Below are 24,299 nucleotides of genomic sequence, written 5' to 3' on the forward strand. Positions count from 1 at the left end.
GATAAAACATGTTGGATTTTTGCTGACTTATGTTCACCGTGGTTCATCAGCTGATCGACAGAGAAACGAGCCCCAGAACTTTTCCTCCAACTTTATTGTCAAAGTTGAAATTCATGGAAACAAAGAGCAAAAAGAACGAAACGTTTTTGTGAACTATAAAACATAAAAAAGAATCCGGTCTGAGCAGATGAAGTGCAGAGTTTACATGTTGTCCTCGTCGGAGTCGTCGTCCTCCTCCAGAGAGTCCTGAAACACAGAGAAACACCTGTTTGAGTTACCTGAACGGAGAACACAGGAACTACAGAAACACCGTGATGACGTCTGCATGTCCGAGTGTTTCAGTCGACGAGTTCTGACTCACCTTGGCGTATTTCTCTGCTTCCTCTCTGACGTCTTTGGGTACAAATTCATGTCGTCCGTTTGTGACTGAAACAGAAGAGACAGGAACATGTTACCACGGCAACTACAACACTAGATTCATGGTGAAAATCTATTTTTATTGTATTTTATGTGTCTTGTAAACGTTGAGGTGTTATACAGTGCTAGTGTTAGCATGTCATGTGGCTAATGTGGCTAACGCTGAAGGTCAGATCTCCATGGAAACTTCAAACCAAAGTTCTGAACTATGAAGTCAGAATTTTCAGTATCAGGAATGTTTAACCTGCTAGATCTCCATGGTAACTGATGCTGCAGTTAGATCTCCATGGTAACTGATGCTGCAGTTAGATCTCCATGGTAACTGATGCTAAGGAGCTAACCTTGTACACGGTCTGTTCAGATTTTACTCGTCTCTAAGAAGCGTCTCTCTTTAACCAAAGTATTTGTTTATGAGTGATCCAGATTCTCTGTAAACCTGCTGATCTGAACATTACAGAATCACACAGTGAATGCATCACGTTGCCATGGAAACCCACAGGCATTTAGTTGATGCAGAAATCAATATCAATATGTTTTTATGTTTGGTCCGTTTAAACTGCTGCTGATAGATCACTGATTAGAACATTGATAATTTACTAATATTTATTACAGAAAATACTTAATCCCAGAGTGAAGTCTGGGTCCAGTTAGTGACCCGAGCTCTAGGATGTAGTGGAGTAAAGGAAGCCTCCATTCAGAGGATTTGGCTTCCAGGAATTTTAGTAATCGAATTACTGGAGGAATCATTTTAGGCCTATTTCAGAAAGAGACACAACATGACCACAAAAAGACACAAAATGAACACAAAAGACACAAAATGACCTGGGTGGGTTACTGTGTTCTCATGTTCGCTTCCCTCCTGCTCTCTGTGCTCATTAAACTGCATTTTAATCCACATTAACTCACAATAAAGCTGCTCTCATTTACAGATTTTTCCCGTTTCTGCTGTCAGACGGCAGAATGAGGATGAAACTGAGACTCATCCAGACGACGTGTTAATCTGCAGTAGCTTCATTTAAAAACTGATTTTATAACATCGTCCAACAAACTCATCAGAACAGGAGATAATAAAAACTGACTGTGCTGACAATCTACACATATTACCATATAAAATGATCCTCAGAGAGAAAGTTTAAAGACAGAAAGTCCTGCTTTCACACAGCCATTCATGTCTGCCGTTTTGGTTTTAATTCCAGACACAGAGAGAGTTTTCTTCCTGAACTGTTTGGAGAAAGCAGCTGCTGCATTTAAAGCTACCTATAATATAAAATAGGAATAAAACCAGGAGTTATTTGGTTCCATATTCTGGGATATTTTGATTGATTTCAGTAAAAAATTAAACAATACGAGATCTTTAACTGTTCTGGTTCTACTGGCTGACGTTTCTGTACCAAAAATCATAACAAGTTTTCATTTTCTTTCAAATTTAATTAAAAACTTTGATTTGTTTACATTTATAATAAAGTAGGTCAAAAAGCAGCTGCTGTCACAGGCGTTTTCAGTAAACTCAATAATTAGAGAAAGTTAAATACTAATAAACAGTAATGTTCTGTAAATAAAGTATTAACTGCAGCAAAGTGTTTTTATCAATATGAAACGATTTTTGTTTGTTTTGTTTTTTTTTGCATTTGACCACATCTCAATCAGAAAGTGAAACCCGATCGATCGCTGTGATTGGAGGAGAGTTCAGCTCAGGGATTGGTCAGACAGCCAAGAGGAAGTGACATCACAGGAGTTCAGTCCAGTGAGCGAAACCTTTGGGACTCATCATCCTCCCTGCTGATTAACTGATCAGCTGCATCGATTAATGTCAGAGTAGACTTAAGATGGAAACCAGAGAAGAAGAAACGCAGAGCTGTGATTGGTTCTTACCTTCTCCCACCCAGCTGAGCTCCAACTCAAACGCTTTGTCCTTCACCTCGTCATGAACGATGTAGATTCTGGAGACAGAGTTTAGTCAGTCTGCTGAAGATTTGCTGCAGCACAGAACTTTGTTTCATTTAAAGTTACGACACGTTTTATCAGCGTGAACCGTTTTTCTTTGTTTTAAATCAAGCAGGAGTTTATAAAAGTTTAGTTTGAATGTTTCTCACTCACATTTTAGCGACTTCTTTAACCAGCTCTCTGCACGTCATCTCCTTCATCTGACACAGCAAACACACAACAAACACACACAGTTACAACAACAACAAACCTACAGCACTGTAGTTTCAGCATTCATCAACTTTATCCTTTAATCAACAAATGGAAAAACATTTTTACTAAAATACCCAAATGAATTTTTGCAAAAGTTCCGAAAAATCTGAATTAAAAAACTAAAAAATAGTCTCAAAAATGTCACAAACCAGTCAGCAAAACGTAATCACATGTAAAAGAGAAGAAAAATTCAAATAAAAAAGTAAATCTATAACATGGAATAATGTAAGACTACAGATACAGGAGAAAAATTAAAAGTAAAAAAAGTGAATAAATTGTCTATTAATAACCACAAATGTCAGATACATAAATAAGCTAATTAATAAAATGTTTACTAAAGTTCATAGGAAAGAAAGAAAATGTGCACAGTCCAGAAATGTCAGAAAAATGAACAAAAGATTAAAAAGGTAATTAATTTAACATCTAAAAGTTCAAGAAATATTTGTAGTTTCTCATAAAATGTTCAGAAAATATTTTAAAAAGTTAAAACATTAATATGGAAGCAATAAAGAATAAAAAATCTCAAATACTTGAAAAAAAAATACTATTAATGTCCCTAAATGTCAGAAACAAGAGTAGAAGGTTATAAAATATAAATGATAGGTAAAAATAAGTGGAAACATATTCGTAATATTTTATAAAAATGTGCAAAAAACCCTGAAACACTTTAAAATAATGTTTACAACTCCAACTGTCTCTATGAAGTTCAATAATTAATTGAAAATATGAATAAAATACCATTAGAATGTCCTAAAAATGAGAAAAAAGGTCAAATTTAATGATGAAGTTGGTTGAATATCGGCTGAAACATTCCTAAAATATGATGGTCGTACAATACTGCCTGAACATGCTGATTTATTGACCGATTATTGACAAACTGATCGAGCTTACTGACTGATCAGCTGAAGGATCGGTTTTATTGATTGTTAACATTAACCTCTAAATAATAAAAACAGCACTCAGGAGGTTTTACAGTTCTAAACTCACCTGCAGCTTCTCGATCTCCGTCTTGGCGGCCTGCTTTGCTTTTCCGATGGCGCATCCCCAGTAACCCTGAACACAACACAGTCTGTTAACAGGAAGTCCTGAGTTCACCTGAGTTCACCTGCAGTCAGAGGAACAGACTCACGTATGAGATGCCGGACGGGTCGACCATGTAGAGCTGAGGGCCGTCGTCTTTGTCGTACGAACCCAGGATGAAACTAGGAGACGGAAACACGACGTAAGCAACAAAAACAGACGCCTGAACGCACCACGACGTCCACGTTTAACTCTAAACACCTCAGTACTTTATGCTGTACCTGAACGCACCACGATGCTCAACAGATATGCAAAACCTCTATGTATCACTTTGTGCTGCACCTGAACGCATCGCAGCCCTAATCTGTGTCTTTGAACGCACCACAGCTCTAATGTCTCAGTATAAACCCGTCTGTGGGATTTTTCTGGATCAGACCAGAAACCTGATCAATGGCTCTGATTAGTGATCAGAGGTGAGTTCAGCTCAGGGATTGGTCAGACAGCCAAGAGGAAGTGACATCACAGGAGTTCAGTCCAGTGAGCGAAACCTTTGGGACTCATCATCCTCCCTGCTGATCAGCTTGAACCGATCACCGTTATTGATCAGTTTGGTCTCATTTTTAGAATGTGGATGAACTTGGAGTAGATTATTTAGAACTCAAAAATCTGCTTTATTAGTTTTAATTTCACTCTGTTTGTTTCTTGTGCGTATTGTTCTCCAAATGGTTTTAATGACTATCGTCTCGTCCGTAAGCTTCTCTCAGCCGTACAGGTGAAGTCTGATTGATCGTGTCAGACGTCTGAATTTGTGTTCATCATTTTCAACGTTTTTACCAACAGTTTTGCGACTCACCTGCAGCCGAACGGCCTCACGGCGCTGTACAGGGTGTAGGCGTGGACGTACATGGCCACTCTGTCCGACAGGTGCTGCAACGACAGGAGACGGCTCTGTTAGCTTAGCATGCTAATTCTGCTGCTCTGTGAGGTCATCGTGGGGTTTCTGGGTGTCGTTTTTTAACCAAAGAGCAACATTTCTCTGATCAGAACCGGAGGAAGGACTTAAATACTAACAGCTCAAAAAGCAGCTGTTTGCCTTTCAGCTGGATGATTAGAAACACATGAGAGACGTGCGGTCACACAAAGAGGAGACGTGTCGAACAAAATGAGTTCAGCAGCAACGAGCACCACGACAAAGACTGCAGTGGAGCTTTATGAGACTGAACATAATCTACCAACTCTGATGTTTGACTTTAAGTAAAAGCTCGTCTGATTTCTTTGGATCAGACCAGAAACCTGATCAATGGCTCTGATTGGTGATCAGAGGTGAGTTCAGCTCAGGGATTGGTCAGACAGCCAAGAGGAAGTGACATCACAGGAGTTCAGTCCAGTGAGCGAAACCTTTGGGACTCATCATCCTCCCTGCTGATCAGCTTTAACCAATCAACGTTATTGATCAGTTTGGTTTCAGTGGTGAAACAGAAACACTAAATACCGGAACAATGTGTGGCTCAAGACTGAAACTTTTACTGTTAAACTAGTTGTTCTTCCTCTTTTCTTATTCTAATCGGTAACTCTGAACGTTTAACCAGCAGATGAGTGTTTTTATCCGGTGTGTTTCACCTTCAGAGGAATGTCGTGTCCGTAGTTTGATCTGAAGTTTGAAGCTTCTTCTCTGGCGACTTCAGCGAGCGATCGAGCATCAGCCAGCAGCCCAGCTACAGCCTGCAGGGAAAAACACTTTAAATCAATGATATAAATACAGAAGAGCCACAGACAACCTGAGGATGGCAGTTAATATACTACAGTATCAATAATATTATTTTAGGAAATCAAATGTAAAGTGACACAACTAGTTAAAAAACGTCTGGGAGTTTTTTATGTGTAACGGATATTTGGTTAAAATACCAAAAAAAAGCTAAAAAAGGAAACTAGAAGATTAGAAACACAAACAATCGATACAGGAAATATCTTAACGGACAAATTAAAGCAAATATGAAGATCACAAAAAGCACAAGTGGACTGATAACGGACAAACTGCTGACACGTCAGAACAGAAAACTAAAACAGAGAGAACACCAGAAGTGTTTTCAGGATTTATTAATGCTGAAGCTTTATTTGAACATTTCTGTTCAAACCTGCTTTTTCTCAAAAATGTTCCGAAATATCAAGAGCAGAAAACAATTCTGCAGGATTTTAGCAAAAAAAGGTTTTAAAAAGTTAAACATGAACAGGGCTGCATCTCGCTGTTTCTTTCACTGTGAGCTGAATTAATGAAATAAAAAGATTTTAGCTCCAATTTATGACTGAAGATACTTGAAACAGGCTGGATTTCTGCTGTTTCCTTGTTTATCATGTCTAAAATTATGATAGTTCTGTTAGTTTTATTTCAGTTATTGTGTTATAAAACACTTTTAAACGTATATATGTTTTTGGTTTTTAGGTGGAGGAAGAGTCTTTGTCCCTCATATTTTGGCATTAATTAATAATTCCACTTATTTTTCAAGCAAAAATCAAGAAAAAAAGTCAAATATCTGCAGATTTCAGCTTCTGGAAAGAGAAGATTTGCTGCTTTTCTTGGTCTTATTTCATTTTAAACAGATTCATTTGTGGACTTTCAGTTAATTAAAAGGAAACATGACGGCAAAATGAACTAGAATCACTGATTTAAACGCTCTAAAATCTCTCCACAAACCAAACTTTACTTTCGTTTTAACACGTTTAAGAACTCGTACGGCATGTCGAGTGCTTTGTGTTTATTTCTGACTGTGTTTCTGTGTGGTTACCATGCCGACGTGTCTGTCGATGTTGAAGATGCGTTTGTTGGATCCGTCTTCGTACAGTTTGGACAGAACGAGTTTCTCCACCCCGAACACGATGCCGTCCTTACAGCGGATCCCGATGGCCGTGCTGAACACACAAACACACAACAAACACACACACAGGTTTAACTAAAGTCTGATCATGTGACACACCTCAGAACCAATCAGAAGCTTCAGAACTCTGGATAAAAGCCGACTAGAAACATGTTCTGAGCTCTGACATCTTTAGTTTCTACTCAGGTGTTTTCGGTGTTTAAAGTGAAAGCAGCTCAGGGATTGGTCAGACAGCCAAGAGGAAGTGACATCACAGGACTTCAGACCAGTGAGCGAAACCTTTGGGACTCATCATCCTCCCTGCTGATTAACCGATCACCGTTATTGATCAGTTTGGTTTCAGTGGTGAAACTTTTACTCATAAAATCAGTTCTACTGGTTTAAACGTCGCTTTCTAAAAGCTTTTTATGTGTTTTAAGTAGAAATCATCGTGTTCTCTGTGGTTCTGGAGACTCTGACCTGCTGTTCTCCACGGCCTTCATGGCGTATTCCACCTGAAACACTCGTCCATCTGGAGAGAAGGTGGAGGCCGACAGGTCGTACTGAAACAGGAAACAGGAAACGTCAGCAGGTTCAACAATAAAACACACGACTGGTGTTAATATTTATACAGGACAGCAGAAATCCAGTTAATTTACATGTTAAAGAGGCCCTCAGAGTTGGTTTTTATTTCTTGTTTCTTTACAGGAGGATTAAAAATAAAGATCTTTTACACAGTTTGATAATCAGTTGATTATTTTCTAGATTTGGTCTCTAAAATGTCAGAATAGTAAAAGAAATGTTGATCAGTGTTTCCCAAAACCCCCAAAACACTCAGTTTACTGTCATAAAGGAGGAAAAAGAGGCAATATTTAAATTAAAAAAAATAAAAACTGTTTTTATTTTTTTAAAAATGACTCAGCCTCGTTACTTGTTGGTTAAAATAGTTGGTGATTAATTTAATATTTGATGATATCTGATTATTGCAGCTCTGTAATTAAATTTTAGATCTTTAAATACAGTGTGTGTGTGTAAAGATAAATACATTCATTGGGGTATATTGCTGCTAACACAAGTTAAAGTGAACCAATAACAGATTTTGTGCCTTTTCTAAACATCTCAATCTGTGCAGAAAATTCATTAAAGTCTCCCGAATGTTTTACAGCACATTCTGTTATCTACTAATTTTAAATACTTGAATATAAAATGAGAATAAATAATATTAATTGTCACTGTCTTGAAATCATAATTAAAGTATTCAAATTACAGTCCCAAATAATTCTATTTAATGTGTAAATGATCTGTGAATCAGTAATTGGACAAATTAAGGGATATCTGGAAACTATCAAACACCAAAAACACACCTTAGTTTCAGGTCTCTGGTGTGTTTTTAGATGTAAACAGGTGATGTTTGACTCAGCTTAAAATCTAGATGGAGTTTGACCAGTGCAGGAGATAACTGTGAGCAATGACTACGCTAATTACTGTTAAAGTGACACAAAATATCCCAAAATTTACATACAACTGCTCAAAGTTTCCACAAACTGATGAAACTCCTGATTTCTCATCCCAACACCGTCCTGTCGACAGAACTACAAGAGACTCTAAAAGTTGAGGCTTCCTCTGAATAAAGTTTATGTAGTAAATCAAAATGAACCCCGATTGAACTACAATACTTGATTACAATTAGAAAACCTCTTACATGTCCTCTTTGTGTAGTTATTTTCAGCTGACAGGCAAATTAACTTAAATATTAATTATTTTAAATGGACTTTGGCAGGAGTTAAATCCTCGCAGTGACGGTGTCAAATGTCAGAATCACAAAACTACATTATTTAAGTAACACTGTCTTAAAATTACACAAAATTTACATTAAATATCCCAACTTCTAATAAATAATTAAATACAAATCACTTTAACCTCATAAACACCAAAGTTAAACAGACATCTCATCCCCACACTGTTTAACTGACAGTGCAAAAAGTTGGGATTTTATCTGGATAAAGTTTATTTAGGACATCAAGTAAAACCCCAAATTAACTGGAACACTTTGTTTAAGTTATATAAATTATTATATGTCATCTTCATGCAGCCAATTTTAGCTGACATGCAAATTAACTTAAATTTTAATTTATTCTGAATGGAGTTTGTCAAGTGCTGAAGCTAACTGCTAGCATCCACTGTGTTGTGTAAATATCACCAATTTCTGTCTTTAAACTGACAAATTCTGGCACCAAGCGGCAATGAGACGCTTATTTTACATCTGATTGGTTTAAACTAAGCACTAAAAGGAATTTTTATTGAATTTAAACGTTCTGTTCATTCTACTTTCAGTTTTCTTTTAGCTGCTGCTAGCGGGCCTTGCTGTGACTCAGCAGGCTAACACGCTAGCTAGCTGGCTACAGGTTTCTGACAATGAGGTGATTTTCAGCAGAAAAGCGAGCTATTTTCCTGAATTCTGAATTAAATCAGACACATAAAGAGTCGGGGTGAATTTTAGGAGAAGGTTCGGTTCGGACAAACCCAGAAAAAACTCACCCCGGTCCCGATGGAGCTCATTTTACAGCCGGAGTCCTGAGAGCCGCTCTGCTGCTGCTTCTGGTTTCTGCTTTACTGACGGAGAAAACAGTGACGTAACGCAGCAGCGCCGCCGCAGGCTGGAGGGATATGGTCATTTTTCATATAGTTTTAGATATTTTGCTTCTATTTCTGTTCATTTTGCAGCTTGTTTTTATAATTTTTCGTACAGTTTTGGTTAATTTTTGGCTTGTTCTGTTTTTGTTCTGACTGAGTAGCATCACATGATCTTTCTGCAACATGAGTGAAGTTTAATCCGGCTGTTCAGATCTGAATCTTGAGTTTTTCATTTTGTCTCTCATGTTCCTTTCTGCAACTCATTTCTCCCTCTTTTTTTCTTTTGTCTGGTCATTTGGAGGCAAATTTTGGTCATTTCAGTTCAAACTTGGTTGTTTTTCACATCATTTTAGTCATTTCATGTCTAGTTTTCGTCATTTTCTGACTAATTTTGATCGTTTTGAGTCTAAATTTGATCACGTACTGTGTAGTTTTGACTGTTTTGTGTCTAATTTTGGTTGTCTTTGTATAGTTTTGATTTCACATGTAATTTTGGTAGTTTTTAGCCTAATTTTAGTCATTTACTGACAAGTTTTGAATGTTTTACATCTGATTTTGGTCGTTTACTTTCTGGTTTTGATCGTTTTGTTTCTGAATTTGGTTATTTTGAGACAAATGCAGCCATTTTATGTAGAGATTCATTAGTTTTGCATGAAATTTTAATTGTATTGTGTCAAATTTTGGTCATTCACTGACAAGTTTGGGTCATCTGGAGTCAAATTTTTAACTGTTTCATTTAGGTCCTTTTCTGTCTAAATTTTGTCAGTTTGGACGGTCTTGTGTCTAAATCTTGTTTTCCAAGTCATTTTTGTCGTTATGTGTCAATTTTTGTCGGTGTTCTAAAACTTTTTTGTGTTGTTTTGTAATTTTGGTTTCATTTTGTTGGATTTCTGTCTAATTTTAGTCATCTACTGCCTAGTTCTGATAGTTGTGCGTCTAGTTTTAGTCATTTTTCATCTAATTGTGGTCGTTTGATGTGCACAACCCCCCTAAATTCAGCTGGAAACCAGAAAACAAGACTCTCCTAACTTCAGAAGCTGTCTGAGAAACATCTGAACGTCCGACTTTCTTCCTGAACCAATAAAAAGCTGCCATTGTGACGCTGTCGTCCAATCAGAAGCCTCCGTCCCTCCCAGTAAACACAGAGGATTTGTAAGAAAAGTGTCCGTAGAGTTTTATTGATCTCAGTATGACCAGGGTGGATTACAGACCTGCTGAAGTTGAAACAACTAAAATGTTGTGAATTTTCAGAACCATCACTTTTATTCTTCTTTTTCTGTTTCATCACGTCTCCATGTTGAATCAGCAAATGGAAGCTTTGGTCACATAAGAGTGAAAAACATTCGTATACAGTGCACTTTAAAAAAGAACGGGAACAAAAAACTGCTTTCATTCGGTGATTTCTTAAACGATTTTCTTTACAATAAATCAAACGGAGCGACTGATCAACGTTAAGGCAAACAGACTGAAGCTCCACCATCGACTGGAATGACAAAGAAACGAGTGACGGAGGAGAAAAGAAGCTACAGTTAGTGATGAAGATGAAGATGAGCGGCAGGAGGAAGGTTAGCGTCGGTTAGGGAACTAATACAAACATGTACAAGGCTGTCTTTTCATTTACTGGTGAAATTACACTTTAATAAGAACGGGACCCAGAGCAGCAGCACACCGCCACAATAAAACTACCCCAGACACACAAGCACCGCCAAAATAAGACAACAGGAGAGGATGGAGAAAATAAAACCAGAGACAGAAAAACAAAAACCTCCAGAAGTTTGTCTTTTGTTGAAACCAACAAATCAACATGTTTCAAGGTTATAATCTAGAACTAGATGAGGATGTAACAGCTGAACAAACCGAGAAAATAAACTTCACCAAATCTACAAAACTCTTGAAACAAGCTGATCCTTGAGTTTGTCTGAATTATCTCAAAAACATGAGAGAAAACTTTTAGAATGATGAGAAATTCTCAGGAAAAAAAATAGAATTTTGATAAATTTGTTCCATAATTATGAGAAATCCTTCATCGTTCAGAAAAGTCTCATAATTATGAGAGAATCTAAATTTTAAAAGTTCTCCAAGTAACAAAAGTGTCATGAGAAATTTGATAATTATGAGAAATTTGTCATAATTATGAACCTAAATCAGTCTCATAACTACAAAAATCTATCTTATAATTAGGAGAAAAAAACTGTTTCAATTATAAGTCAGTCTCATGTTTATGAGAAATCTTTCACAATTATGAGAAATCTTTCATTGTGAAAAAGGCTACAAAGTGTCATAATAATGAAAGAAAGTCAGCCTCATAATTACAAGAATTTTGTCTCATGACAAAAAATCTATCATATGACAACTCTGTCTTGTAATTATGAAAAAAAACTGCCTCAATTATAAGAAGTCTATGTTGTAATTTCTCTTAACTATGAGAGAAAACAGTCTGATATGAGAAATCTTTCATAATTATGAGACAATCAGTCTCATAATTGCATAAAGTCTATCTTATGAGAAAAAAACAGTCTGATAGTTTTGAGAAATTTGTCTCATGTTGATGAGAAATCTTTCATAATTATGAGAAAAATCTGTCGAATGGTTATGAGAAATCAGATTTATAAATGAGAAAAGACTCGAAACTGCGACAAAAAGATCTCAGAATTATAAAAATGTCTAGAATTACAAGAAAAAAACATCTCAGAACTACAAGAAGTTTTTAAGATTTCTGAAAGATTTTATCAAAATAATCAGAAAATCTGCTTGATAAATGTGAGAAAATATTCTGATAATCAGACAAAAGTTTGTTTTTACTGTCTCAACAACAGACAAAGTGAACCGTATGATGGAGGTTTTTGGAGAATGAAGACCAGCAGAGATGAACTGGGAGACGTTTATATTCTGATTATATTCTGATATGATCTAAAATGATTTATTATAGATTAATATGAACGTCCCTCAGTAAGAAGAGCTGCTGGTCTCATCCTGGAACCAGTGGAACCAGTAGAACCAGTCCCAGAGGGGGAGGAGGATGAGCAGGAGGATGAAGATGTGTCTGTTAGTGATTTAGACTTTCTGCCGTTTTAACTCTGTTCTCTCTCTCTGGTCCAGAGTTCTCTGTCGTTCGTCCGTCCTTCCAGGCGACGCCCCCCCGCCCTGATGGGCGTGTCCAGCTGGAGGTGAGCGGAACTGCAGACAAGGGGCGTGGCCAGTGGCTTGTGGGCGGGTCGTACAGTTAAGTGTTACCTTTCAGGACGCCAAGACAGCTCTGCAGCAGCTGGAGGTTCCCCTGCAGGTGAGAGGAGGCGGAGTCAGAGATACAGGTGATGTATGGACAGGTGTGAGAGTCTCTGACCCACTTTCCCCGGTGAAGATATTTTCAGATACTTCAGGTGTTTAAAAGGTTTAGCTTCATCTAAATTCATTCTTTTGGTTTCAACAAGTTTGAAATGAATGTTCTTTGAATTCATTTACTTTTTAAAATCACTTTCCTTCTATACCAGACATCAAAACCAGATTTTAGACCCATTTAAACTGTGTCTGTATTCTATTGGATTCTAATTCCGTGGTTTGGTGTTTCAGCTGCTCTTCCTGTTCCTGCTGTAGAAACATTTAGAGCAGACGGTCTGCAGGTTAATTGAGGCTGAAAAGGTTTCGTCCTGACTCTGACCTTCTGATCTAAGAGGATTTTCTGAGAAGCTGAGCGCTCGATGATGCTGTTACCTTGGCGTGTTTGAGCTCCAGCTCTGCCAGCTCCACCAGGTTCTTCCTGAATGCCGCCACTCGTCTCGTCTTGAAGTCTATGAGCTCTGTTCAGAAGAGAACCCACCATTAGATGTAGAAACACGACTGCAGGAACTTTAGACCACCACAGAGACCCAACAGTCCAACATCACAGAGTCTATAAAAAGTATTCACCCAACTGGAGGTTTTCCTTTTTTACTGCTTTCCAGAATTCAGTCATAGTCAAAGAAAAGGAAGGAAAATGGTCTGACTAGAGCAGGACGTCCTCAAAAACTGAGAGAGGTAGAAAGAGATTTATGAGAGAGTCCACCAAGACAACCATGACTCCTCTGAAGGAGCTACAAGCTTCACCAAATACTCCATCTCCACTGTGAAGCACGGTGGTGGCAGCATCATGATGTTCCTCAGCAGCAGGTACTGAAAGGCTGGTAAAGATAGAAGGTAAAAGAAATCCTGGAGGAGAACCTGATGCAGTCTGAAGAGAACTGAGACGTGGAGAAGATCAGTTTTCTATCAAACAGAAAAGATCCTCAGAGATGGTTTGAAGACAACAAGGTGAAAGTTCTGGAGGAGTCAAGAGTCCAGACCTCAGTCTGGACCTGAAAAGTTCTGATGAACAGGATCCCTGAGGAGCCAACAGTTGAACAGTTTATAAAGAAGACGGTCCAGATGTTCAGACTGATGGAGACCAACAGGATCAATTATGGAACTGAAGGTTCTTCTACTGAACAGGAGAACTTCGAGTGGTTTCATACTTTTTACAGACACACTAATGTTCTGAAAGTCTGAGGACTAAACAGAACCCACCCTGCTTGGCCGACTCAGAGATCTTCTCGAACTTGTGGCAGCAGAGCTGCTGGCTGGTCTCGGCCTGCAGGACGTCTCTGTTTTTGGCCCGAGCTTTGTCCAGAGCCTTGTTAGCATTCTCATAGTCGACCAGAGCCCGACTCCTCCGGTACAGCAGGTCCTGCAGGAGAACATCAGTCAGTATCTAACAGAACATCTCAGCTAACTCTGGACTTCAACCGTCAGCTGTCTGACCTTTGCAGCCTGAGACTCTCTCAGGTAATATTTCAGCAGATCGGCCAGTTTCAGGTCTTCATCTGCTGCCACACGAGCTTCAATTTTCTGGAAAAGAAAACAGAAACAATCAGAACAATGTGAAGAAAACGACGCAAACAGGAGGTCTGAGTGAAACCAAAGAGAACCTCACAGACTGACATCCATTTGAGTCTTTTTGTGCCTCATGATATAACAGGATTTTTTGACATTTTTTCATCATTTTGGGACAAATTTTAAGTAATTTCTGACATTTATTTGCTACTGTGGACAAATGTTAAGATGTTTAGATATTTTTCTGATTATTGTAGACGGACTTTACATCACTTCTGACCCATTTTTATTTTCATTTCAGACAAATTTTAAATCTTTTCAGTCAGTTTGGACGCTTTAAAAAGCATTTTTGAAAAGTCCAATCATTCTAGACAGAGTTCATCCATTTTGGAATGTTTTTTGACAAGCGTTCAGTGTTTTGCACACTTTCATTGGCTTAACTGATAGAAACAACAACATCCTCTGTTCTAACTGATGCTAAAGGTGTTTCATTTCTGTTCAGGCAACAGGTTGTGTTTGTGACGCTTTTAGCCAAAATACATCTGAGAGGAGATGCACCTGAAATTTCTAAATGATGTGCCTTGTTTTGTCGGTTTTTATTATTTTCAGGTCATTTTTCATCATTACTCATCTGTTCTGTGCTAAAAGGTGTTCTTTTCCTCTGTGTTCAGTCAAATGTGATGAGTGTGTCTTCATTGTGCTTCTCTTCCTGGTTTTTGTGAGTCTTTGTAGCTGCTGGACCACGTCAGGGTTTTGAAAACATGGAGAACTTTTCTGCTTCTTAAAGTAACACCAGAGACGAACTGACCGAGCAGAAGCTGAGATCTGAATCGTACGTACCCTCGTTTTCTCAAACAGCTCCGACACTTTGAGGAAGAACCTTAAGCAGAAGAAAAACAGAAACAGAATGACGTTTGTTGAATTCTATTTTTCTTTTAAAAAAGCTCTTAAAAACAAAACCAGAGACTCAGTAAACTTGTAAACTGTTCGTACTTGCAGAGGTCTGTGGAGTCCTGCGTTCCTAATGTGTACAGAGACGAGGCGATTCTGTTGATGTCGTCAGCAGCATCTAAACAAACAAAACAACAAACATCGATTAAACAGTGATTAAAACATCTACAAGAAGTATTTTAGAGTCTAAAATCACAGGAGTTAGTTTAGAACCACTAGTTTTTATTCTACTGTAGATTTTGGTGTTTTCCAGAATCATAGAATGCTTCACATCATGATGCTGCCTCCACCGTGCTTCACATCATGATGCTGCCTCCACCGTGCTTCACATCATGATGCTGCCTCCACCGTGCTTCACATCATGATGCTGCCTCCACCGTGCTTCACATCATGGTGCTGCCTCCACCGTGCTTCACATCATGATACTGCCTCCACCGTGCTTCACATCATGATGCTGCCTCCACCGTGCTTCACATCATGATGCTGCCTCCACCGTGCTTCACATCATGATACTGCCTCCACCGTGCTTCACATCATGATACTGCCACCACCGTGCTTCACATCATGATGCTGCCTCCACCGTGCTTCACATCATGATGCTGCCTCCACCGTGCTTCACATCATAATGCTGCCACCACCGTGCTTCACATCATGATGCTCCCTCCACCGTGCTTCACATCATGATGCTGCCACCACCGTGCTTCACATCATGATGCTGCCACCACCGTGCTTCACATCATGATGCTCCCTCCACCGTGCTTCACATCATGATGCTGCCACCACCGTGCTTCACATCATGATGCTGCCTCCACCGTGCTTCACATCATGATACTGCCTCCACCGTGCTTCACATCATGATACTGCCTCCACCGTGCTTCACATCATGATGCTGCCTCCACCGTGCTTCACATCATGATGCTGCCACCACCATGCTTCACATCATGATGCTGCCACCACCGTGCTTCACATCATGATGCTGCCTCCACCGTGCTTCACATCATGATACTGCCTCCACCGTGCTTCACATCATGATGCTGCCACCACCGTGCTTCACATCATGATACTGCCTCCACCGTGCTTCACATCATGATGCTGCCTCCACCGTGCTTCACATCATGATGCTGCCACCACCATGCTTCACATCATGATGCTGCCACCACCATGCTTCACATCATAATGCTGCCACCACCATGCTTCACATCATGATGCTGCCTCCACTGTGCTTCACAGTGGGGATGTTATGTTCATGATGATGTCTTTTATCTTAAATTTAAAATAAAACTGCTTTTAATTCTTTTTTTCTGAGATAAAAAAAAAGAAACGTCAACAAACCTTCAACTTGCTGGCAGCTTAAAAAAGCAGCTCGACTTTGGTTTTAAAAACTGTTTCTCACTGAAAAGGTTGTAATAAAACCCCTACATCGCTTCCTCTCTACTAGTTCTTTCTGCTGTATGCTGCTCTACAAGCCCAGTAGGACGGAGGCTTCTGCATTATTCGGGTTCAAACCATTCTGTTTAAAAAGGATGTTTTCACACACAATGGTTTGAATCTAAGGTGTAGATTTCTTGACTTGTAATCCACAAACACTACATTTCCCATCATGCATCTTTCTCTAGAGCCAGGACAACATCTCTAAATCCTTGTCTTGTGATTTCTGACTCTTACTTTTGTGCGAGCGGATCATTCTGTCGGATTTGGCCGAGGCGTCTTTGACTCTGTTGTGATATTCTAGCAGAAACGTTTTCTCGTGTTCAAAGAAGTCGTCCACGTCCTGAAACACACGGAGAACATCGACTGAAGACGACATACGAGGCGATAAAAACTCTCATCCGGAAGTTTGTTTTATTTTCTGTTCACCTTGACTCCGGCCACCAGGACGCCGTCTGCAGATTTCACCACGTTCTTGAAGAAATCCTCCAGTTTCTCCTTCTTGTTCTTCCCTCGTACGCTCAGCTGGAACATCAGAGATCAGACGTTATAAAGTGGACGAACAGGAAGCAGGTTTACAAACAGGTTTGAGTCATTTTGGACAAGTTTTAACTGATTCTGGATGTTTTTTTAAATCATTTGGGTCATGATTTGAGTAGTTTTGGACAAACTTCATGTCGTTTCTGACTTTTATTTGTTAATCTGGACAAGTTTTAAGATATTTAGATAGTTATGGATCATTCTAGACGGACTTTACATCACTTCAGACCTATTTTTATTTTCATATTATACAAATTTTAAATCATTCCGTAAAAGTTTTAAGCCAGTTTAGATTACATAGAACAATTATTTAATGACATTTTGTCACCATTTTGGACAAATTTTAAGTGATTTCTAACTTTTATTTGTTAAACGGGACCAGTTTTAAGATATGCACATATTTTTGGGATCATCTTAAACAGACTTTATATCACTTCTGACCCATTTTAGAAAAAATTTAAATCATTTTGGACAAGTTTTGAGTACATTTTGACATTTTTAAACATTTCTGAAGAATTTTTAGTAATTCTAGAGAGATTTTAGATCATTTCAGACAAAGTTCCGGCAATTTTGGATTATTTTCTGTCAAGAGTTCAGTTTTTTGCACACTTTCATTGCTTCATTTTGGCTCAGCTGTCACACTACTTGTGTGTTTGCAGGTAAATGTTGTCTTAAGCGTTCATTAACTGAAGCTGTGTTTAAAGGACGTCCCTCTCTTGAGTCAACAGCTGATGTTTGTTCAGTTTGGATTCAGGAAATGGCAGCAGAGTGAAACGTCTCAGAGCCGCTGGATGAAAACGTCTGAGTTTCATTTCATTATTTCTGATCTGGATGCAGCAGATGGAAAAATTAAATAATAAATAAATGAAACAATAACATTAAATCTGTGTTTTGTTCATCCTACAGACTTGGAGGTGTAAAATAAAACCTGTATAAAAACAGTAAATCTGTTATTAAACTGAATAATTGAGGTCTCGGTCCCACAGCAGCAGCAGAACCGTTAGCGTTGGCAGCTAACGAGGCTAGCGTTAGCTTCAATGCTATTAGACGGACACATTTTAAATCACGGGAGGTTTTTTTGATACGCTTTGAGTTATTTGGGACAAATAAAATCACCGTGGATGCATTTCAACTCATTTTGTTCACCATTTGTCACTTTGAATGAGGTTTTGATTTTCAACTTTTTCATGTCTTAATGGACAAATTTAAATATTTTAGACCAATTTCAAGTTATCTTGGACATTTTCTTTGTCATTTTGGACCAATATTAGGTCATTCTGGATATTTTTTGGCTCCTTTCTGTCATTAAGTTTGGTCCACAGCTGTTTTTTGTGCATGTTGCAAACTTGATTTAAAGTCATTTTGGAGATTTGTATTTGGTTTTGTTTTAATCATTCTCTTACATCTTGGACAAATTTTAGGTCATTTGAGAAATTTATTGAATCATTCTGTACAAAATTCAAAGCTAATTTTAAAGAATTTTAAACTTTTTCATGTCATAATGAACACATTTCTACGAATAATAACACTTTTGGTGATTTTAGACATTTTTTTAATCAGTCTGGACAAAACTTTAAACAAATTTACAATAATTTCAAACCTTTTCATGCCATAAATGGGCACATTTCCAGTCATTTGGGACATTTTTTGTGATTTTGCACGTTTTCTAATCATTCTGCACATGTTTTGAGATATTTTGGAGCAGTCTCATGTAATTTTGGACATTTTCTTTGTCTTCTTGGACCAATATTAAGTCATTGTGGATATTTTTTGGATCATTTTTGAAGATTCTTTTGTCAGATGCAGTGCTTTTTGGTTCCTTTCCTTCTTTCAGTCTGTTTCATATCTGTTTTTTGTGCATACTTGCAAACTTGAGTTAAAGTCATTTTGGACTTTATTTGGCATTTTGGTTGCTTTTTTTTTACTCATTCTGGCCCCATTTTCTGTAATTTTGGACACATTTCAGATAGTTCTGGACCTTTTCTTGTAACTTTGGATGACAGAATCTGTCAGAGAACTTGAGCTGAGATATTTATCATTTCTACATGTATCTGCTGTTGTTACTTACGTCCTGGTTGTACTCCAGGAACACGTGGAAGTTGAGGTCCTTCCTGAGGACGGGATGAGCGGCGACGCGACACAGAAACACCTCGTGCATGGCCACGGTCTTCTTGAAGATGGCCAGGTATTCTCTGGAGACGACACACAGCCGGTCAGAAGTCTGTTTGTTTCTTTGTTTATCTGTTTGTTTGTTTGTCTGTTTACTCACGCCTCCAGCTCCTGCTTCATCTTGGTGAACTCCTCCTTGGTCATGGATCCCTCCCCCTCCCCGAGCTTCTGCAGCTTCTCTCTGGATGCATCAAAGTCTGGTCTGGGAGGAGCCGGAGGGATCTAAACAACAACAACAACAACAAGCAGTCACACTGAAGCTCTGCGGCTTTAAACCCTCTGAACGTCTCTGAACGTCTCTTACGATGTATCCGGCGTATTCCTCGTTCTCCACGAACGAGTCGTGCAGCCAGATGAACTCTTCATGCTGTCGGACCACCGAGAACTCGTTCTGCTTGAAGTTTGGCAGCGTGCTCTGCGGAGACAGACCACCATAAACCAGTTACAAAGACATACTGGGAGGACTGGAAAGAGTCGGAACATCAGCCGTTTTAGAAAGACCAGATTCTGTCTCATGGTTCCTCCTTTCATTCTGTGTTTATTGAGCAGCTAAAGGGTTTAATGTGAGTCAGTTTGGACATTTTTTAAACATTTCTGACAAAGTTTTAATAATTCTAAACAGATTTCAAATAATTTTACATTTTTTTTTGTCATTTTGAACAATTTGTGAATAATTTGGGGCATGATTTGAGTCAGTTTAAACAAAAATCTTGCTTGTTTTTCTGTAGTTTTTTCATCATTTGGATAAATTTCATGTCATTTCTGACTTTTATTTTCTTAATCTGGACAAGTTTTAAGATACTTAGATATTTCTGGATCATTTTAGGTAGACTCCACATTAAATCTAACCTATTTTAACTTTAAACAAATTTTCAATCATTTCATACAAGTTTCAAGCCAGGTAGACAAAAATACAAAAATCAAGTATTTTTTCATCATTTTGGACAAATTTTAAGTAATTTTGTTTATTTTTGGTCTTTCTGGACAAGCTTTAACTAATTTTGGATGATTTGTGAATCATTTGGGACATGATTTTAGTGGTTTTGGACAAATTTCAAGTAATTTTGGACTTTAAGCTGTCCAAAATAAAAGCCCTGAGCCTGTAAATGAGGAGAACATGGGTCTTTATCAGTGTTCTGGTTCTCACCTTGGTGTGGACGGTGAACTTGACCTTGTCTCTCTCGCTGAGGGCGTCGGAGATGTCGACCTGCAGCGTGGCGTCCGTCTGCAGATCCACGTTGACGGCCCGCGGCTGAAGCAGGACGACACAAACCACATTTCCCACAATGCACCAGTGCAGGCAGCGGTCAACACAAACAGATGAACAACACGTGACGGATTTTAACACAGAAAGGTTTCAGTCCAGAGAAGCTTCAGATCGTCTTGGCTCGTTTTCTTATTCATTCATCAGGATGGAAGAAAATGATTAGAAACATGAAATCTGTCAGTCTGACCTCATTTATTCTCACTCAGGTGGAACAAACGATGTCAGAACGAAATTTAAAGATTAATTTGGGACTATTTTTATAATTTATTGATCTGATTTATTGAAGTTATTTGTAGCTGCAAATGTGAATCTTCCATAATAAAATTAATCTCTTTGGGTTTTTTATGTTTTAACATCTGATCTAATTTAATCTAGAGGCTTAAAAATTAATTAATCATGACTAATCACATTTTCGTCAAATATCAATATTTGACACAATAAGTAAAGTTTTAAATTAAAATAAATTATGGCTGACGACTGAATGGTTGAACAAATACATGAACTTAAACAACTAAATGTTTCATTTCTATTTATCTGCATTTTTCATCTGTCTGCTACATTCACAGATTACTGTAAACTCAAACTCCAATTATTGCAATTATATTCAACATTTTAAGACTTTTTATAAACTGAAGCACTTTCAGTGTCTTCTAAAGTGGTCTATTATGGGATGGCTACAGCGTCATCACTGGAAGGTCACATGACAGCCGTCGGACCAACATGACTCCTCGAATGCAAACTTTCTCTTTTATTGCGAAAACAGTTCAGCAATAAGTATTTCTGAAAGCATTTGAGGTGAGAACTAACCTAATGATCTGTCCTCGTTTTAGGTCACCGACGGCTAGTTCAGACGTTTGACCAAAGTTTCGTAATGCGTTGGGAATCGAATTTGCATAAATTAGAAGTGGAGTCTACTTCATGAGCTGTGGGGAGATGCACCAGAATTCAGCTCCAAACGCAACGAGCATGCAACGTGGTGCATTTCACATAGACAACAACTGGGATGTGAGAAACTGACAGATCCTTTGGACACGACTTTACGTTTGTCCTCAACAGACTTTAGGTTCATTAGCGCCACCTTCTGGGCTGGAGTGTTCATCTGTGTTACCAGAGTGCCAGAAATTAGGGAACTGAGGAAAGTGCGATTAAATGCGTTATTTTTTCTGTAATTCAATCAATCAATCAATCAATCAATCAGTGCCATGCCATTGAGCATAGGAGACCATTTCTTTTTCCTTCTGAATTGTGACTGTTGTTGTTCAATGATGTCAGTCCATCTATCATCTTCATTCTGTCTGCCTCGTCCTCTCTTCACATTAACGTCTCCAGTAGTGACGATTTATTGCAGGGTCTGTTTCCTCATGATGTGTCCAAGAAATGTTGCTAGCTGTTTCCTAGTTTTGTTCAACAGTGTATAATTTGTGTTTGGTAATTTGAAAACATCTTCATTGATAATTCTGTCCGTATAAGGTATACGTAGCAGGCATCTGCAGTTAATGAACATATTAAAATCCCAGCCCGAATGTAATTTGAGCAAACTTGAAACAACACAAAATATCATCAACTAGCCACATTTGCTAATTATCAGAAAATTTAAGTCATTTTAGACCAATTTTGAATCATTCTCCACAAAGCTGGTGCAAATCTAGACAAAAGATAAGTATTTTTTGGCTTTATGACTCGACTGATCGGTTAAAACAGATTAACTGGTAGTTAAACAGCTGTTTCTGTTGAACTCTGTGGTTCCCAGTTTAACCAGTAAGAGACAGCTGCTCTGGTTTCCCCTGAACTTTCCTCTGGACTGAAACTGATTAACCAGTAAATACCAGTGTGTGTGTGTGTCATGTGACAGCTCAAACAGCTCATTAGCAACACGCTAATCATGTGAAACAGTAGTAGAGCGGCTAGCTAGCTGCTAGCTCAGCCTCCCGTTAGCTCCCCGTTAGCCAGTGCAGCTAACGGCCCCGCAGCTGCACCTGCACCGGGGTCCGGTTCGGTCCCGGAGAACCGGTCCGACCACAGCTGACAGGCTAACCGGGCGCTAGCAGGAAGCTAACGTTAGCTGGGACGGCTAACCAGGCTGGAAAAACACAAGCTAATGCTAACTAGCTGCCTTAGCCGAACCGAGAGCAGAACCCAGACAGACAGACAGACAGACAGGTGGCGGTCAGACAGGTGGACGGACACACAGGTGAGCGGACAGGTAAACAGGCGTACGGAGACACTCACTCCCCGGTCCTCCTCGGAGAGGAAGTCGGGTCCGTCGTCCAGCCCTTCCTGCTGCGGAGACAGAGACACACGAAGCCGTTAGTTCAGCGGCACAGCGGCCGAAACAACAACAACAACACCGTCAACAGCAGCGGCGGTACCGGCAGGACGGCACCGGGCCACCGCGGACCGACAACCGAACCGAGAAACGACACAAAACCAGGAGGAGAGAAGAGAGACCCACCATCATGGCTGCAACGGGTGGAGGAGGAGTGACGTCAGCGCGGCCGGGCGGACTCTATGACGTCACGCTGGGAATGAAAATAAACAAAAACAAAAAAGAAAAGAAAATAACAATAAAATAATGATTGTCACAGTATCTAATAATTAAACCAATGAACAACAATAACATAATTAAAAACTAAAACAAACAAATTAAATAAAATCAGGTTCAAAATAAACACAAACAAAAGCGTCAATAAAAAGCTGTTCAGTTCTTTGTTTTGGCATAAATACAACTGTTTAGAAGCACCTGTAAAAAGCTTTTTATTGATTCTGATTTTCATTGATGTGTTTTATTGACGCTGATCAAACTATATTTATTAAATAATCTAATAATTTAATATAAAATCTTAAAACTGTGTTTTTATGAACAGATGATGGAATCAGTTCCTCCCAGTGACCAGCAGGAGGAGACAGAGATCAGTGATCAGCGGACTGCCCTCAGAGGGATTCTGGGTAATGGAGTCCATCTTTAACTGATAAAACATGTTTTACTGTTCTTTATGGAAACAGGACTTTAATAAAGAACATTTCTGAAATGAACTTTAATCAACATTATTCATATCATTTTAGTTTTGTATAATTCTCCTCTGACACAATACAGGAAAACGTTGTATTGTTTTATCTTTCTTTTTATTCTCATAATAATGGTCATATTTGTTCTAATACGGTTCTATTATGTTTAGTTTAGTTGTAATGAGATTTTTTTTTAAATCACACAGGTCCTAATGAGGTTCTATTTTGGTTTGTTTGGTTGCACAAAGATTCCTCTGAAGTCATATTGATTTGAATGGTGTCAGGTTCTAATGAGGTTTTACTGAGTTAGTTCTCATTGTTATGAGATCTACTGTGGTCATATTGGTTCTAATGAGGTTCTATTCATTGGTCTAATGAGGCCATCCTAATTCTGATGAGCTTCTACTGACTTGATTTGATTGCAATAAGATTTTGCTGAAGTCAGGCTGGTTCTAATGAGGTTCTAATGAGTTGTTTGGTTATAGTGACTCTGGTTCTAGTGGGTTCTACTTGTTGTGTTGCTACAGTCTTGTGTGTGTATGGGTTACAGATGTAGATGTGTGTCAGTGTTGTGTAGCTGCCTTGTGTGGACGCGCTGACAGCAGCAGTTGTGTGTCCATAAATAGCAGCAGGATCAGATTCTCTGATCAGAGCGTCAGCAGCTTCTTTCTGTCTTTCAAACACAAAACGCTGCTTCAGACCTGGTCCTGGTTCGGGTTCTGGTTCCTGCTGAACCATAGTCAGGATCCAGGCAGTCAGTCAGGAACCAAGAGGCTGAAAAATGAACCGATTCTGAGATAAACTGGTCCAGACTGTAAAAAACTACAAAATGATGTCAAAGATAGTCAAATAAGGAACTGATCAGATTTCAGGGTCGGTCACCTGATCTGTCTGCATGTTATTCTGTTTCCCAGAATGCACTGCAGGAACAAGCCGGGAGGAGATCTGGTGTTTCCAGAGTCTGAGGCTGAAGG

General features: G+C 38.8%; 2 protein-coding genes and 4 non-coding genes across 7 annotated transcripts; all 6 read right to left on the reverse strand.

Moving 5' to 3' along the window:
• Positions 1–76: 76 nt before the first annotated feature.
• Positions 77–9,135, reverse strand: psma3 (proteasome 20S subunit alpha 3). Its single transcript, XM_022197871.2, has 11 exons — positions 9,024–9,135; positions 6,966–7,048; positions 6,417–6,540; positions 5,254–5,355; positions 4,487–4,560; positions 3,743–3,815; positions 3,601–3,666; positions 2,515–2,561; positions 2,290–2,357; positions 362–426; positions 77–246 (listed from the first exon to the last, which is right to left on the reverse strand). Exons 1-11 carry the CDS (start codon positions 9,042–9,044, stop codon positions 202–204), a joined length of 768 nt encoding a protein of 255 aa, XP_022053563.1. The 5' UTR covers positions 9,045–9,135; the 3' UTR covers positions 77–201.
• On the reverse strand, positions 2,116–2,192 carry LOC127537287 (small nucleolar RNA SNORD53/SNORD92). The gene has a single exon (XR_007946880.1). It is a non-coding gene; the product is annotated as a small nucleolar RNA SNORD53/SNORD92 (small nucleolar RNA).
• Positions 4,125–4,201, reverse strand: LOC127537288 (small nucleolar RNA SNORD53/SNORD92). Its single transcript, XR_007946881.1, has one exon. It is a non-coding gene; the product is annotated as a small nucleolar RNA SNORD53/SNORD92 (small nucleolar RNA).
• LOC127537293 (small nucleolar RNA SNORD53/SNORD92) lies at positions 4,975–5,051 on the reverse strand. Its single transcript, XR_007946882.1, has one exon. It is a non-coding gene; the product is annotated as a small nucleolar RNA SNORD53/SNORD92 (small nucleolar RNA).
• LOC127537294 (small nucleolar RNA SNORD53/SNORD92) lies at positions 6,729–6,805 on the reverse strand. The gene has a single exon (XR_007946883.1). It is a non-coding gene; the product is annotated as a small nucleolar RNA SNORD53/SNORD92 (small nucleolar RNA).
• Positions 9,136–10,268: 1,133 nt separating the features above from the next.
• On the reverse strand, positions 10,269–22,853 carry snx6 (sorting nexin 6). 2 transcript variants are annotated; one of them, XM_022197869.2, is made up of 14 exons: positions 22,772–22,853; positions 22,549–22,599; positions 20,200–20,304; positions 19,357–19,467; positions 19,153–19,274; positions 18,952–19,075; positions 16,773–16,868; positions 16,581–16,686; positions 14,958–15,033; positions 14,805–14,844; positions 13,893–13,979; positions 13,659–13,818; positions 12,831–12,916; positions 10,269–12,396 (listed from the first exon to the last, which is right to left on the reverse strand). In XM_022197869.2, the coding sequence occupies exons 1-14, from the start codon at positions 22,775–22,777 to the stop codon at positions 12,343–12,345; spliced, it is 1,224 nt and encodes a 407-aa protein (XP_022053561.1). In that variant the 5' UTR covers positions 22,778–22,853; the 3' UTR covers positions 10,269–12,342. The 2 variants fall into 2 exon arrangements, with proteins under 2 accessions (XP_022053561.1, XP_051803420.1); XM_051947460.1 differs by having other exon boundaries at positions 22,537–22,599; positions 22,772–22,792.
• Between the last annotated feature and the right edge of the window lie 1,446 nt (positions 22,854–24,299).

The sequence above is a fragment of the Acanthochromis polyacanthus genome, chromosome 1 (assembly GCF_021347895.1).
Source record: "Acanthochromis polyacanthus isolate Apoly-LR-REF ecotype Palm Island chromosome 1, KAUST_Apoly_ChrSc, whole genome shotgun sequence".
Lineage (NCBI taxonomy): Eukaryota > Metazoa > Chordata > Actinopteri > Pomacentridae > Acanthochromis > Acanthochromis polyacanthus.